Below are 16,859 nucleotides of genomic sequence, written 5' to 3'. Positions count from 1 at the left end.
TTAGCATTAAAAGCGAGTTATCCTTTAGCATTAAAAGCGAGTTATCCTTTAGCATTTGAGCAGATTCACAACAGGAATCATGGTGCATGTGCAACTGTAGCACGTTGGGGAGGGGGTGTTTTCTTAGTTAAGGAACGATACATTTACAAAGTTGGTTTTGGTGATGAATTTGTTCTATGCTTACACTTTTTTGTTCTCTAAAGGTGTTCATTCTCATCTTTGACACTAGCGGCTACTGCTGTGTATGCACTTTGAGGGCTATTTTTACTCAACCTAAAGTGGCCCATGAGTAATTACTTATAATATGATATTTTATAAACTAATACATTCTTGTAGTTCTTCAACATGGTTTGAAAAGAACAATGCACAGAAGAAGCCTGGTGATGCTGCTTTGTTCTTTTCATGCTGAACCTGCTGAGGACTGTAAGCTGAAGCCCAGCGCAGGGCGATACTTCCAAAAACAGCTTAAGCAAAATTCAAAAGACCCCAACACACAGGCAGACAACCATGCTTTTCCAGGGTGTAGGTCTAGGAGCCAAGTAATAAGAGGTGTGAACAGCTAGAATGTCTGATCTCCCTGCCAGGTGCTGGGTGTGACTGTCTTCCTGTACTGGTCCCCTTTGCCTGCTCAATTCCCTCCCCGCTTCTGCATTTAGTTCAACAAGAGCCTGTGGACTTAATGATCTCTCATGCTCTCAATCTATTTTTAGGGTCAAATCAAATCAGAATTTACAAGGGATGTTTTGCCTTTCCTCTTTAAATCCCCCCTCCATCATAAACCTACCTGGAAGGTACTGAGGACTTCCCTCACACTGCTTGGTCCTTATTAGCAAGTACAGATTTAGTAGAGGCTCAAGGATAATAGTTAAAGAGACGGAGCCCCTGTAGCACAGTGTGTGCCGGTGTGCACCATAGTGGTGTACAGTGCGGTGGTTCTGGGTTGCAGACCCACACAGTGGTAGCTTGGCACTGTGGCCACGGGTCCTTCCTAGAATGGCATTCTCTGTCCCTCCAGCTTGAGGACTGTTGTTATCTATTGGTTTGCTTCACTCTTTGAACCAAAGATGGGGAGATGAACAGGAGTGACTGCCTGTTAACAGTTGTCCTTCCGGTTAGGGTAATTTTCAGGGTTGCTGAAGTGTGAGCTGTATGCGCAGATTAATGAAGTTAGGCTTATCGGATGCTTCCTAGCTTGCACACTTCCATGCACAGATTCCTGAAGATAGTTTTTCAAAAGTATGCTTACTAATAGGTTGAACCACATGAATTATCATGTTGATTGGTCATAGATGGTTGAGGAATAGCAGTTTCTCCCCCATGGTTCTCAATCTTCTTAATGCTTCGACCCTTTAATACAGTTTCTCATGTGTGGTGACTCCCAACCATAAAATTATTTTCATTGCTTCTTAGTTCTCCTAGAAGAGTGGTTCTCAACGTGAGGGTTGAGACCATTGGGGCCAACCCACGCTTTCACAGAAGTCACCTAAGACCATAGGAAAACACAAATATTTATACTATGGTTCACAACAGTAGTAAAATCACAACTATGAAGTAACAATGAAAATAATTTTATGGTTGGGGGTCACCACAAATTGCATTAAGAGGTCACAGTGTCAGGAAGGTTAAGAACCACTGATCTGGAAGGTCGTAGGTATACGACTGTTTCCTCCAGTGGGCATTTTTAGAGTGTTTCCTTATATAGCCACCCTTTAATTGAAGCCTGGAAGACATTCCAGAGGCCATCTATTATAGTCCCATACTTTAAAATAGGATGGTAGCAAAAATTGTTCCACTTAGAATGACCCATTACATGTTTTTACCATATATGTTAGAAATATGTAATATTTTAAAAATCACCAAGAATCAGTGTGCCTACTCCCAGATGCCTCAAGACCCATTTTACATATTTTCTCACAGTAATCCTCCCCTGATTTCCTTAAGCATATGTATTTTTCTCTTTAAGTTCATGCTTGACTGTGTGTTAATGAGACACTTAGAACCAGTTGCCTGCTTCTCTTGTAGCTCATACTGTAACTCATGTAAAAGGAATTATTCACCCAACCAGCACCTCCAAACATTATGTAGAGTGTAGAAGCATTTGTTAGCTTAAATATACACAGATCTTTTAAAGTCCGAAATCTAATATTATTTGGTCCTATAGAAGTTGAATTAAGTATATATAAATACATTTAGATGAAACCATGGGTGTGGATAGGTTGTATAGATATGGGAGCATTGACCATCATGATGGTTTTACTTGGCAGTCTGCGGGTAAACTTGGACATGGGCAAAGCAGCTTATGGATGGATGATTATGAAAGACGAGAATATTCCTGGTACAGTTGTTCGGACCAGTACAATACCAGAGGAACTTGGACGCCTGGTGTACTTACTGACAGACAAAACAGGTACTGCTCCTACGTGTTTGTTTTTCCGTGGACCGGATAACATCATAAATATTCTGTTTTCACATGGGCACATGAATATGTGTCATAACTAACTGCTGAATTTACAGGTTTCTAGAGTCAGCTTTTGAAAATCATTAATATGATTGAATCTTCATTCTTTCATATGTTCAGTATCTTCACAGTTAGCAAACTGTAGCTATGCTGTAGCTTTTAAGTCACTTATTTTGTATTTTGAAATTTTTAGACTCATATATTTTTTTTCTTGCTGGTATTACATACTTCCCTAAAGGCTTAAGAGTAAAACATGTATTTGTTTATTGTAGGGTGATCCTTGAGTTGTTAGAAGCTGTGGAAATTCATTGATTTGACAATAGCACCTCCTACACAAATTACCACAACTCTTTATCACATTCTGTAGCTCCATTTTTGTTTTGTCCTTATTTTGTGTTTTTATTAAAGAATTCTTAATCAACCTATAATGTAATAAATACAAGATAATGATTGAAATTTCTAGTAATTGTTGTTGAAATAGAAATAAAAGCTTACATACATAGCATAGTTAAATAAAGAATGTTCCAAATACAAGTCAGCATCACCTTTAATTAATGTTAGTTTGTAGTTAAACTACAAAGAATACAGTTGTACTTACATATAACATGACTTAACATTCCATTTGCAAAAAGATACGATATAGAAGTAGGTGTATAACCAGGAAATAACACATATTTATATGTTTGAGAACCAGGGCACTCAATTAAAATATTGAGGCACTATTTAAAATATGAAATCATCAAAATGGCAGGTTGCAGATTAAAATATTCAAAACATTACCATTAAGGTACAAGTGGAAAACACACTGGAAAATAAGGCTCCTATTCATGGTAATATGCATTTATCAAACATGTGGATATGAGCCTAAGGACTTGGATGGGTGTGTATAAAAATGACTGGACATTGCTGAGAAATATAACCAAAGACTTGGTTTAGTATAACTGAGGGTCCGGTTTGGGGATTTTTTGTTTGGTTTTTTTAGTACACTACCAGGTGAAGAAAAATTTTAAAGGATGGTGCTCGTAAATTCAAATGACTCATTTAGAAAATGAGAGTCTTCTGCTCCCAGAAACTAGATGGAGTTTCCTTTCCCAATTCCAGTGAGCTGACAGGAAGTTTGAAGAAGACAATACAGTGCAATCAAAAGTGTAGAGCATTCCAAAATTGAAAAGAGCTGGAACAAAGAGGAATTCAGCACGAGGCATCAACAAGCTCTGAGATAGCTCCTAGGATGGAGCACACAGAAGGAAGAATGGTGGTATGGTATGATATGGTTCTCCATACCAGAGACCTGGACAGGTGCTACTACATAGCCAGCACGCCTGTGTAGGTGGAATCAGGCAGAAGCAGCTCCTGAGCCTGACTCTGCAGTCCCGTGCAAATTTACCCCTTTGTTGTGAGCAGCCTAGGCCTGCTGAGAGGGCCACTGAAACAAGATTCCAGAGTCATAGCAAAGTGACGACATGAGCAAAAGAATGCAGAAAGTCTGGGAGAATCTTCAGGACATATTTAGACCTTAACACAGTTTAGTTTAAGGAATAAGCATAGTATCCTTTGTATCAACAACAGTTAGGACAGTTAGTCCGAAAACACTATTAGTGTGCCACAAGTGGTATAAAGTAGTCAACATTAAGTTTAAACAAAATTCCTAAGACCTAAGTGAATATAAGTTTGAAAAGCTCAAGCCCTTAAAGAAGGCCTGGATCAATCCATAGGTACAGTGCTCATAAGCAGGGTTCTCAGGTTAGCAAGTACAGGATAAAGCAGTTCAGTAAAGCTTTGGTGACTTTTAATTCAGTACCTATCCATACAAAGCTCATTGACAAACTGGAGGTGAGGAGGAACTGTTTTCATTCCAGAAAAGGGATATTCCCAGCATGTAATTTCATAATATGTAGCAAACATTAACACTTAGCAGTAAGATATTTAAAGTTTTTCCTCAAGACTAGGAACAACAAAAAGATAGCATATCCAATATCATATTTGAGTTACTAGCTCATATCAAAAAGCAAGGAGTCAAGGGTTAAGGATGTAATCCTAGTGCTTGGTGGAACGGTAGGTATTGAGGCAGGAAGATTGTCTGCAAATTCAAGGCCTTTCTGGACTACAGAGTAAGTACACAGGGAGCCTTGGTATCTTAGTAATACCCTTCCTTAAAATAGAAAGGAAAACATTGTAAGATGGCCATTTTAACTATGTTAATCATACTGATCCATGATCATGGGAAATCTTTCCATCTTCTGATATCTTCTTCAGTTTCCTTCTTCAGAGACTTGGCAGTTCTTGTTATGCAGGTCTTTAAGTTCCTTGGTTAGAGTAACCCTTACATGCTTTATATTATTTGTGGCTATTATGAAGGGTCTGGTTTCCCTAATTTTTTTTTCAGCTCATTTGTCATTTGTATACAGGCGGGCTACTGAATTTTTTTTTTTTTTAACTAATCTTTGCTGAAGGAATTTATCAGCTGCACAAGTTCTCTGGTGGAATTTTACTGGTCGCTTATGTATACTATCATATCATCATGATACTGTAACTTCTTCTTTTTCTATTTGTATCCCTTTGATCCCCTTTAGTTGTCTTATTGCTCTAGCTAGAACTCAAAATACCAACACAATTTTTACAGACCTTGAAAGAAAAATTCTAAACTTTATTTGGACTTCATTTGGAAAAACAAAAAACCCAGAATAGCTAAAACATTCCTATACAATTATAGAACTTCTGAAGGTATTTCCATACCTGACCTCAAGCTATACCACAGAGCAATAGTAATAAAAACTGCATGGTAATGGCACAGAAATAGATTGGTTGATCAGTGGAATCGAATTGAAGACTCTGAAATAAACCCACATACCTATGCACACCTGATTTTTTTAAAAAAGGAGCCAAAAACATACAATGGGAAGTAAAGATAGCATCTTTAACAAATGGTGCTGGTTTAACTGAATGTCTACATGTAGAAAAATGCAAATAGATCCATATTTATCACCTTGCATAAAGCTGAAGTCCAAGTGGATCAAAAACCTCAATATAAAACCAGATATACCAAATCTGCTAGGAGAAAGTGGGTAAAAGCCTTGACCTCATTGGCACAGGAAAAAAAAAAAACTTCCTGAACAGAACCAACAGCTTCCTGAACCAACAGCTCAGCTCTAAGATCTATGATTTATAAATGGGACCTTGAAACTGAAAGGCTTCTATAAAGCAAAGAACACTATCAATAGAATGAAACAGCAGTCTGCAGATTGATAAAAGATCTTCACCAATCTTTTTTTCCATTATTTATTTTAATTTTTATTAATTACACTTTATTCACTTTGTATCCACCCATGGCCCATCCATCCTTCCCTCCCAGTCCCACCCTCCTTCCCCCTTCTCCATGCATGCCCCTCCCCAAGTCCACCGATAGAGGAGGTCTTCCTCTCCTTCCTTCTGATCCTAGTCTATCAGGTCTCATCAGGAGTAGCTGCACTGTCTTCCTCTGTGGCCTGGTAAGGCTGCTCCCCCATCAGGGTGAGGTGATCAAAGAACAGGCCAATCAGTTCATGTCAGAGGCAGCCCCTCTTCCCATTACTAGGGAACCCACTTGGACACTGAACTGCCATGGGCTACATCTGTGCAGGGGTTCTAGTTTATCTCCATGAATGACCCTTGGTTGGAGTATCAGTCTCAGAAAAGACCCCTGTGCCCAGATTTTTTGGTTCTGTTGCTGTCCTTGTAGAGCTCCTGTCCTCTCCAGGTCTTATTATTTCCTACTTCTTTCATGAAATTCCTTGCACTCTGCCCAAAGGTTGGCCATAAGTCTCAGCATCTGCTTTGATACCCTGCAGGGTAGAGTCTTTCAGAGGCCCTCTGTGACAGGCTCCTGTCCTGTTCCCTGTTTTCTCCTTCTTCTGATGTCCATCCTCTTTGCCTTTCTGCATGGGGTTTGAACATTTAGCCAGAGTCCTCCTTCTTGTTTAGCATCTTTAGGTGTACAGATTTTAGTAGGTGTATCCTATAATGTATACCTTATATCCACTTATGAGTGAGTATATACCCTGTGTGTCTTTTTGCTTCTGGGATACCTCACTCAGGATGATCTTTTCTAGTTCCCACCATTTACCTGCAAATGTCATGATTTCCCTGTTTTTATTGCTGAGTAGTATTCCATTGTGTAGATGTACCACAGTTTCTGTATTCATTCCTCAGTTGAGGGGCATCTGGATTGTTTCCAGCTTCTGGCTATTACAAATAAAGGTGCTACAAACATGGTTGAACAAATGTCCTTATTGTGTACTTGAGCATCTTTTGGATATATGCCTAGGAGTGGTATAGTTGGATCTTGAGGAAGTGCTATTCCTAGTTGTCTGAGCCAGATTGATTTCCAAAGTGGTTGTACAAGTTTACATTCTCACCAGCAGTGGAGGAGGGTTCCCTTTCTCCACAGATCTTCACCAATCTTACATCTGGCAGAGTTCTTTACATTTAGAATATGTAAATAACTCAAGAAATTAAATACCAACAAACCAAATAATCCAATTTAAAAATGGGATACAGAGCTAAACAGAGAATTCTCAACAGAGGAATCTCAAATGGTGGACTTAAATGCTCAATCTCCTTAGTCATCAGGGAAATGCAAATCAAAATGACTCTGAGATTCCATCTTACATCTGTCAGAATGGCTAAGATCAAAAACTCAAGTGACAGCACATGCTGGCGAAGATGTGGAGAAAGGGCCAATCAGGTGGAGAAAGGGGAATACTCCTTCATTACTGATGGGAGTACAAACTTGTACAATCACTTTGGGAACAATCTGGCAGTTTCTCAGAAAACTAGGAATAGTTTTCAAGACCCAACTATACCACCTGAACATACACTCAAAAAATCCTCCACCATATTTCAAGAACATTTGCTCAACCATGAAATAGCCAGAAACTGGAAACAACCTAGATATTGCTCAATCAAAGAATGGATAAAGAAACTGTGGTACATTTACACAATGGAATACTACTCAGCCATTAAAAACAAGGAAATCATGAAATTTTAGACAAATGGATGGAACTAGAAAAGATCATCCTGAATGAGGTAACACAGACGCAGAAAGACACACATGGTATATGCTCACGTGTAAGTGGAGTTTAGTTATATAGTACAGGATAGATATACTACAGTACACAGACCCCCCCCCCAAGGAGATAAGTAGCAAAGAGGATAGGTAAATCTCACTCAGAAGGGGAAATAGAATAGACAAAGGAAGTGGTTAAAGAGTGAGAGCAAGGTAGAAGAGGGAGCACAGAGAAAAATAAGGTTGGAGATCAGACCTGGGTTGAGTAGGGGCGGAAGAGCAGAAGGCCTGCAGAGGGGCATCTCTGAGACAAGCTGCATACCTAACTCAGAATAGGCCTCTGGGAACATATAGTTGGGGTTCTAGTTGATAATTCCAGTAGCAGGGGCCATGGAGACTGACGAGGAAACGCTTTATCTAGATAGGACTCCCAGTGGATGGAGGGACTCACCAACCTACCCACAAAAACCTCAATCCAAAACTTAGCCTGCCTATAAGACCTGCAGGGCCAAATACAGAACAGATAGAGCAGAGACTGAGGGATTGTCCAACCAATACCAGGCCTAACCCTAAGCCCCACCCCATGGAAGAAAGCCAACCCCTGTCACTTTTAACAGTACTCTGATATGGTTGCAGACAGGACCCTACCGTGAGTTGTCCTCGTAGAAGCTCCAACCAGCAAAGGCTCAAAACAGATACTAAGACTCACAGCCAAACATTGGCTGGAAAAGAGAGGGGAAGGATAAATGGACCTAGTGCTGACAAAATTTCCATAAGAAGACCAACAGAGTCAATTAACCAGGGCCCACAGTGGCGTATGGATTCTGAAGCACCGACCAGGGACAACACACGGTTTGAACCTAGGTCCTCTACTTATAAGTAGCTGATGGGTATCTTAGGCTTCATATGGACCCACTAGTTAGGGGAGTGGGGAATATCTCTGACATGTTGCCTTCTTTTTGATCACTTTCCTCTGATGGGACTGCCCTACCAAGCCACAGGAGAGGAAGTGGCACTCAGTCCTCATGTGAATAGATAAGCTGGGGTGTCTGACTAGGGAGCACTCCTCTATTCTGAGGAATGAGGGGGAGGATGTGGAAGGGAGGGTAGAACTGGGAGGAGAGGAGGGAGGGGCCTATGACTGAAATGTAAATGTAATTAAATGAAAAAATAATGAAAACATGGCTGCAACCGTAGCTCAGCAGAAAAGGGCTCATCCAGCATGTACCAGTGCCGAGGTTCAATCCCTGTATTACTAAAGAGGAGGGATTTGTGGGAGGAGAGAGGGTTATTAGCAGAAAACACAAAACCAGATAATCCAGTAAGTTTATATTATTATATTATAGGTCATTTTTAGCAAAACCAATATAGAAAAATCTACTGTGCTTACAAATAACAACACCAGAAAATTTTACAGAATAATTTTCAGTGACATAAAATTAAAATAATTAATTTAATTATATGTCCTATGATTGGAGAATGTATTTTCTATAGTATTTGGCCTTTCTAATTTCCAGAGGCTTACACTTGGAAAAAAAATATGCCAAAGCTTGGTGCAAGGTAGAGTGCATTCTATTCAGCAGTATTTGGACCTGCCAGATGTGGGTTTGGCACTGACTGGTCTTTCTTGCCAGCTTTCCTTTGACCTCATGGGTGGATGGGAAGTTTCTCATTTGAATAGTGTTCCTATGTCTTCTGTTTCCATCAAGAGCTTTTCTTCCTGATTGTTTTCCAAATTTCACTTGACTACCACCAGTGGTGCCCAACCCTCATAGAAGTCAGAGGGAATGTCGGAGAGATTGGCTAGAGCTCAGGATTCCAGGTCTCTGATGCTCTGTAGGATAGGCATTGGGAGGCGCTGTGCTGAATGAGCCCAGAGGCCAATGGCAGCTACCATCTGACTTCTATCTGAGCTTCTTTTGGTGCTACTTCCTCAAGAAACAGATGCTTTGCTCATTTGAACCAGTAGGAATGTTGATAGCAAGGTGCTGACCTGAGTTGTCCTAGTCATTCCCAAATAAGCATGTCTTTGGCCACCTGCTGTTGATAATATGGAAATGTTTTGTGACATTAGTCTTCCCCAAAATGCTCATAAAAAAAAAAAAAAAAAAAAACAAGGAGGAAATTCTTAGATCTAGTTCCCTATTTTCCACTGTGACATTTCAGTTCAAGGTAAGATGATAGGGAAGGACCCTGAAATGCAAAACTCCCTTCACTTAGTGCTGCTTTTAAAGCTGAACAGTGCTTCTCAGACACAAGCAGTCCTAGTGCTGGGAATAAGATAATAACAGAATCAAAAGACCAAAGAACAGGAAGCACTTTTGAATATATAGTTCTGCAGAAAGGGAGCCACATAGCAGAAAAGCAGAAAGTGGCTGGAGCATTGCCCTGGCAACAGACTGGCTTCAGGTGCACCCCACCACTCCTCAGCCCCCATCTCGCTGGCCTAGGACACAAAGTCTCATTTGATGAACGGTTTGGGGCCTAAGAGTCCTGCCCTTTTCTGATCCTAGGATCAGTCATGTAGAACTTCTCCCAGCTCTCAGAGTCCTGAGGCAAGCAGGCTCCAGCAGAGGAGGGAGGGGCTTAATGCCTACAAACTCAGCTCACACTGAAATGGACCATGATAATTGCTTTTTACATTGGCATGAGTTTTCAGAATCCCAGAAGTATATAGAAGGTACTGAGGAGCAAAGCAGATGCTTATCCCGGCTTTTCCTTTTTTTGTTTGCTTAATTGTTTCTTAGGATAGGTTCTTCCTCTGCACCCTATGTAGCATAGGCTCACTGTGTAGCATAGGCTGGCTTTGAACTCATGGTGATTCTCCCATCTCCTCCTTCCAATTACTGGGACTACAGAAGAGCCACCATGCCTGCTCACCACTGGTTTTCTAAATAAATCTTTCACAGTCTAAGAGCTACCAAAGAAAATGCCATCATTGGCCGAGCTTTTTCAGTTTTCTGGCCATTTCTTTAGAAATGTTGTAGATGTTCTGCCTTCATGTCCAGCTGCACCCTCTCCCTGAAGCTGCCTCCCAGGAACACTGGCTCATTAACCTGTTCTCAGGGTGGATCTTGACCCATCTTGCTGGGGGCAGGCAGGGGTAGACTCTGGATCCCTACTTCCTGAGAGTCCCAGGGGTTCCTGGAGGTGGTAGATCTTCCATGGCCTCTCCTGAAGGCCATGTTGACTCAATCGTAAGCTGATGGATACAATTATCTTATTTAGTGGTAAGTGCCATTTCATTATTCCCCCACCTCAGTCCTATAAAAACTTGCGCATTTCACACAATGAGATGAAGACAGTGGAGACTGAAAGTGGCCACCCCTCTAATTGTGAACTCAGACACATCTCAGCTCTACAGAATGAGAGGTGCCAGACTCTCCATCTGAGAGGCAGCTTGCTGGACAGCTCTAGGGACAGGACAGTACCTGAGCACAAATAAAAGTCTGGATAAGTCTTACAGGACCTGTCTCACTCTCTTGCCCCTTTTGTGTCCTGCTGAGATAGTGCAGTCTTGGCATTGACTAGCATCATGTTCTGTCTCATCTTCCTTATTTTAGTCACATAAGTAATGGCTCCATATTCTCCTGAGCATGTGTGTCGGGAGCCAGTCAGGTGTGAGCTGCTGATGCTGTGTGTCCTCAGCCACAGCAGAGGCTGCAGCACTGGATGATTGCTGGCATGGCCTGCTCCGGTACTGGGGCTTCCGGCGTGGCCCTGGGGCTTCCGGCGTGGCCCTGGGGCTTCCGGCGTGGCCCGGGGCTTCCGGCACTTTCGGACATCTTGGAGGGCTGAGTTCCTTTGGAAATGCTCCAGTGTGAGCCAGCATCTGAGAAGCCTTACGTTGCTAACGTAATTGTAAGGTGGTCCTTCGTATGATTGTAAATTGGGTTTGTGCTTCATCAATAAGCTTTTTGACAAGAAACGTCCATCACAGTGGCGCTCTCATTTGCCACAGCAGAATAGAAAATGAAGTGTCCCAATAATTGCATTATAGTTTCCTTCTTGTGGACAAGAAAGCAATGTGGTATAATTAGGTTTGATTGGAGTGCACGTTTCCGGTAAGATCTGAAATTAATGATGTTGCTATAGTGACACATCTGCGGCCAGCAGCGCGTGAAACATAAAGTAATTCATTCGACAAGAGTCGACATCTGTTAGCTGCAAGGATGCAGAGCATATTGACACTGACCAGGAACACTAGACGTTATGTGATAAATGAACAAATGATGCTGAAACAGGAGGACGGATAATTTGTACTTAATCTGCTGGGAGAACTTTAATCTTCTCACTGGTTGCATTTGACAATGCCATTGTTTAAAGAACAATGCTGCAGTGAACTCATAAATTTTAAAACTTAACTCACAGTGCAGCCTATTAAAGTAATACATTAATTCCTTTGCCAGGAAGTTTTTGTCTCCATGTAGAACAAAACCATTATTAGAAATGTCCACTAAAATAGGATTTTTTTAGACCTATATTTTAATTATATCATCCATTACCCAAAATGTCATATTGTTCATATTTGAATGTTGTGAGCTTCACAGGACAGCATCATCAGGAGAGAAATGCTGTTTTCATAGTTTTTAAAAGAAAAAAAAAAAAGAATACAGGTTAGGCAGATCTTGAAAGTAAAATTTAGAGGAAAATTTTAATGTCCTCTAAACTGGAAGGCCACTGAGGTCTCTCCATCATGTGGTAGTAGCTATGGTATTCATTTGCAGCAAACATGTGCTGTCTTACTGGGACAGTCATTCACTAAAGTATGTCCTTGGATATAAGTGCTATAATTAACATTTTGGGTGTTTAGACTGATTGAGATAATAAGATACTTAACATAAGCAGTATGAACAGATGCCTACACTACTAGGAATCATAATCTTTGAAAACGCCTGATTTACAAGGAAAATAGTGTGAGTGTACGTGTGTGTGGTTGATTTGTATGCTTGTGTGTATAGTGTGCATGAATGTTTGTGTATGTATGAGTGATGGCCAGAGGTAAGCATGGGTGTTGTCCTTCAGGTGCTCCCCACCCTGGTTTTTTGAGACGGGTTCTCTCCTGGCCGTTGAACCCCAGGGTCTACATGTATCCAGCTCCCCAGCACTGGGATCACAGGCACATGTGTACTCCTATGCCTGTTTTGTTTTGCTTTGTTTTGTTTGAGACAGGGTCTCACTATATCACCCTGACGGGCCTGAAACTCTGTGTAGACCCTACCTTGCCTCAGACTCACAGTGGCCTGCCCTACCTCTGCTTCTGAGTGCTGGTATTAAAGGTACATGCCACCATGCCTAGCCAACATTAAAAAAAGAGGAGGAGGAGGTAGGTTCTAGAGATTGGCCTCTGGTCTTCATGCTTGTGAGTCACACACTTTACCAACTGAGCTATTTCCCCAGTCCGGTTAATTTTTTAGAACACTCAACTATGTAGTGTAGGCTGCCCTTGAACTCATAATCCTGCCTCAACCTCCTGAGTGCTGAGACTGTGTGTGTGCCATCACGCCCGCCTCAATAGTATGTTTTTAATGACCAATGCATAAGTTAAAGTTTAGAGAGGTTTTGTTTTCATTTGCGCGTCTATTTCGCTATAACCAGCTATCTCTCATGGTCATTGCTTTGCCTTGCTAGAATTTTCACAAGAAATCCTGTAGTCCTGGGATGAGCTTGTCTCTGTGCCACTGCAAGTGGCGTCTTCTATTTGTCTGTTAAAACCACCTGTCTGTCCATGTATTATGGCTTGGCACAATCTTGATGTGCCGGCAACTTGCAGCCCAGTGGCTCTGATCAGAGGCTTCACATCTGCTTCCCAGCGTGGGCTGCATCTGCTGCCACCCTGAGAATGATGCCCGCAGGACGTTTTCTTAAAAAATCAATTTCCTCTCTGCCCGCCTTGCTCACTGCCGTCCACAAAGCCTCTGCTTTGTAAAAGACTACTTCATTTTTTTTCCCTTAGAAACCACAAGAAAGCCTATTATCACAGGAACTGAGTATCATAAATAACTCAATGTCACTCTCTCTGTGGTGGCTTCCTTACCATCTGGCTTTGTAGGTAGCACCTCCTTGTTAACAGTTCCTAGTTTGGAGCCCATTGGTTTCTGTCGTGTTAAGATGACAAAAGGTCTATAGCAAACAAGTGGCTGAGCTATGGACAGCGCTAGAGGTGAGACAGGAGGAGCTCTGCATCGCTGCACTGTGCCGTGACTGACAGTGCAGGGAAGATGCAAGTGAGCACGGGAGGAAGTGCCGCACCTGAGTCTCCACCAGCCTTCTCAGGCTCCTTCCTACTGGGCAGTGCTTGTCAGTGGTTGGAATCCATCTGCTTTGGAACTGTTTCAAATATTGTTTATTACAGCTTAGAAATTTTAGATTATCAGTTGTTACATTGTAGCTTGAGTTCAATGGAAAGTTCAGGCTTTATCTCTCTTCCACAGCATTTGGTATAACGATTATACAGTGCTTACCACAGTCGAAGTTTAGAAATTTCTCAATACCCCCAAAGCACCTCTGTAGGCACTGACAGTCACTCATTACTCAGTGCCTTCTCCACTCATAGTCCCAGGAAACCCTGGCCTTGCTTCGTCCCTGAGGATTTCCCTGATGGGTATCATATGGATGACATAGAGCAAACACATGGGCTCTGTATGTTGAGCTGCATTCAGTAGAATATTTTCACAGTTAGCCCACCTGTGGTAGAGAGTAACTGCTCCATTCTTTTTTCTGATAAATGCTGTCCATTGTATGTGCACTATATTTATTTATACACCTGTGACTTAGTGGGCATTTGAGTTGTCTTCCAGTTTTTGCTTATTAGAAATAATTCTACTAAAATATTTAGACATTTAGGCAGTCGGTGCTAGGACCAAAGCAGTGGATATCTGTATGCAAAAGTGAAGGCTACCCTGCCTCACATCCTGTATGAAGTTTACTCTGAAGGGAGTCTAGACCTAAATATAAGCTCTAAAATAGTAGTCTTTTAAATTGTTGAGTCTTACGAACTTGCTCTTACTTTTTCATGACATCCACCCTGGCTCCAAATAAATAATTGAGTGGAAGGCTTTTTATAATCTGAACACTGAGATGGGTATGATGACACACACCTACACTCAGGAGGCACAGACAGGAAGATTGCAAGTGAGGCTAGCTGGGCTGTGTAACAGGGAAGACATCGAAGCAAGCTTTGTACTGCCTAGGAGGAGGGGATAATAGCTGTAACCTGGGCCTCAGTGACCCTTCATGTCACGTCAGCTGAGTGTGCGCAAGCATAGTTAATATTTTAGTGTTCTCTGGTTCTCCTGTTTCACAGGCTTTGTGTGTGTGGAAAATTACTCTTGAGATTTCTCCAAAGACGGTCAGAAGTAAAATGCAATAGCAAGCATTGTTGAAGTTCGTAAACTTAGATTGGAAATGCTATATGACAGACTAAAAAAGGATGACTAAAGTGATGTACTAAAATAGGAGCCACATTCAAACCCTGAATTTACTATCCAGAAATAGTTTGAATGGAAGGATTCTAATAATATGTCTTTGTTTTGGAAAGCATCTGATATCACTGTGCACCTGGTGCATTTAAAATGCTAGGTTTTACTTTGCCAGTAATCTCTGGGGAAAAAAAGTGAATGATACATGATTCAAATACATATAGTGTCATATATATCTTCTCCCATGCATTGTTAGTCGTTGAGTTTTGTTAGTTTTGCTTTGTTTATTTTCAGTTTTGTTGTTTGTTTGCTGAGAAAGGGTCTTACTACACATTCCTGGCTGGTTTGGAACTCTATAGACTAAGTTACCCTAGAACTCAAAGCCAGCCACCAAGCTCTTAAACTTCAGTGATGGGATTTGTGGTGTGGGCCACATCACACCTTACTAGTTTTCAATTTAAATTAAACTATTATCTTCATTATTTTCATCAGTAGCTATTTTCACTTCAGGTTAAGAGCTGGGGTTTGGGAATGACATTGAGATGATACAGAGCCTCCATGCTGGGAGTGTAACTGAGTGATACAGTGCTTCTTAACATGCTTAAAGCCTGATGTTTGATTCCTAGCACTTGGAGGACAGAATACCAATCAGCGACAGTGACACATCAGTAATCCCAATTCCAAAGGCTGAGGGAAAAAGATCAAGAGTTAGAGACTAGCTTTTCTAATGTGGCAGTATCATTGTGGCATACACATACATATGTGTCTCTGTGTGTGTTCCTGTACATGTGTATGCATGATTAGTAAGTGTAATTTTAAAATTCTTTATCACTGGAGGTTTTATTGTTTTGTTTTTAACATTACTTAACAGCACATGCCATCATGCAATAATTAAACTAATTCTGACTCCTGGTTCTGACTAGGAAGGAATTGCCATTGTCATGGAAAGCATGGATACTGGGTTAAAAAGCAAAAAAGAGAAACACCGCTTACAGGCTCCAATGGGATGGAAGCTACAGAAGTAGCCTTGCATTTCTGAACCTTTGTTGCACCTGTTCCTTCTGTGTGTAACTGGGCTTCACATCTAGATGCCACTTTCTGAGTTCTGGTTTGATACATAAGAGGTAGCCAGTGGCAGAAGGTAGGTGAGGTATAATCTAAAAGAGAAACCAGGTGTAGTGTTCTAAATGTGGAGACCCTGAGAGGAGACTTAGTGTCACAGGAGGAGGCCACTCTGAGGAGGAGAGCCTTTCTGTTGAGTCGGGCTCATTTGTGTCACCCTGCTGGAGAGAGAATTTCCTCTCTACAGTGTCCTCCACACCTGACAGAAAACTCTGACATGACACAGGTTTTCCTCTTTACAGTGCCCTCTCCTCCTCCTGTGTCCTCCTTCCTGATGTGACACCGGCTCTCCTCCTCCTCGTTGTATCGTCTTGACGTGACACACCTCTCCCCTTCCCCTCTTGGCCTCTCTTGGGCCCTGTCACTTTGCTCTGCTTTCAAGAACCATCAGTGTGCCCACAGTGCTACAGCTGCCTTCAACCACCCTGGGGAGCTCCTCTCCACATCACACTGTGGTCTCTTTGAGCACCCACCTGCTCACCCACCTGTTTCTTGCCTTGCCTTCCCTTCCCTGCATTTGGGGCCTCTAGAAATAAGCTTGTTTCCTGCATGTATCCTTAGCTAAAGGATTTTTGAGGAAGGAAACCACACTACCATGCTTTCTGTTTTAGAGACTTCATGCATTGTCCTACAAGAGGTTTTTTATTTTATTTTATTTGTTTGTTTTTTTGTCTTTCTGGGTTTTTCCCTCCTCTTTTAAAGGGGAAATGTGTGTGAGAGAGAGATGTGAAGGGATTTTTATTTTAGAAATACAGCACAGGTTGGAAATGTGTTAGAAAATATTAGACCTTGAGTTTAAGAATACCTGCAGGAG

At 41.5% G+C, this 16,859-nt stretch overlaps 1 protein-coding gene across 2 annotated transcripts in view; it reads left to right on the top strand.

The window, feature by feature from the left end:
- Atp9b (ATPase phospholipid transporting 9B (putative)) overlaps positions 1-16,859 on the top strand; it is a 219,926-nt gene that overhangs the window by 150,054 nt on the left and 53,013 nt on the right. For both annotated transcript variants that reach the window (XM_055628015.1, XM_055628014.1), the window contains exon 13: positions 2,265-2,407. In XM_055628015.1, the coding sequence (XP_055483990.1) occupies positions 2,265-2,407 (143 nt within the window). The remainder of the gene's footprint in view (positions 1-2,264; positions 2,408-16,859) is intronic.

Source organism: Psammomys obesus, unplaced genomic scaffold (assembly GCF_907164565.1).
Source record: "Psammomys obesus unplaced genomic scaffold, mPsaObe1.curated_primary_1811, whole genome shotgun sequence".
Lineage (NCBI taxonomy): Eukaryota > Metazoa > Chordata > Mammalia > Rodentia > Muridae > Psammomys > Psammomys obesus.
Note: the sequence above shows the minus strand (reverse complement) of the source record. Positions and strands in the feature narration are given on the sequence as shown.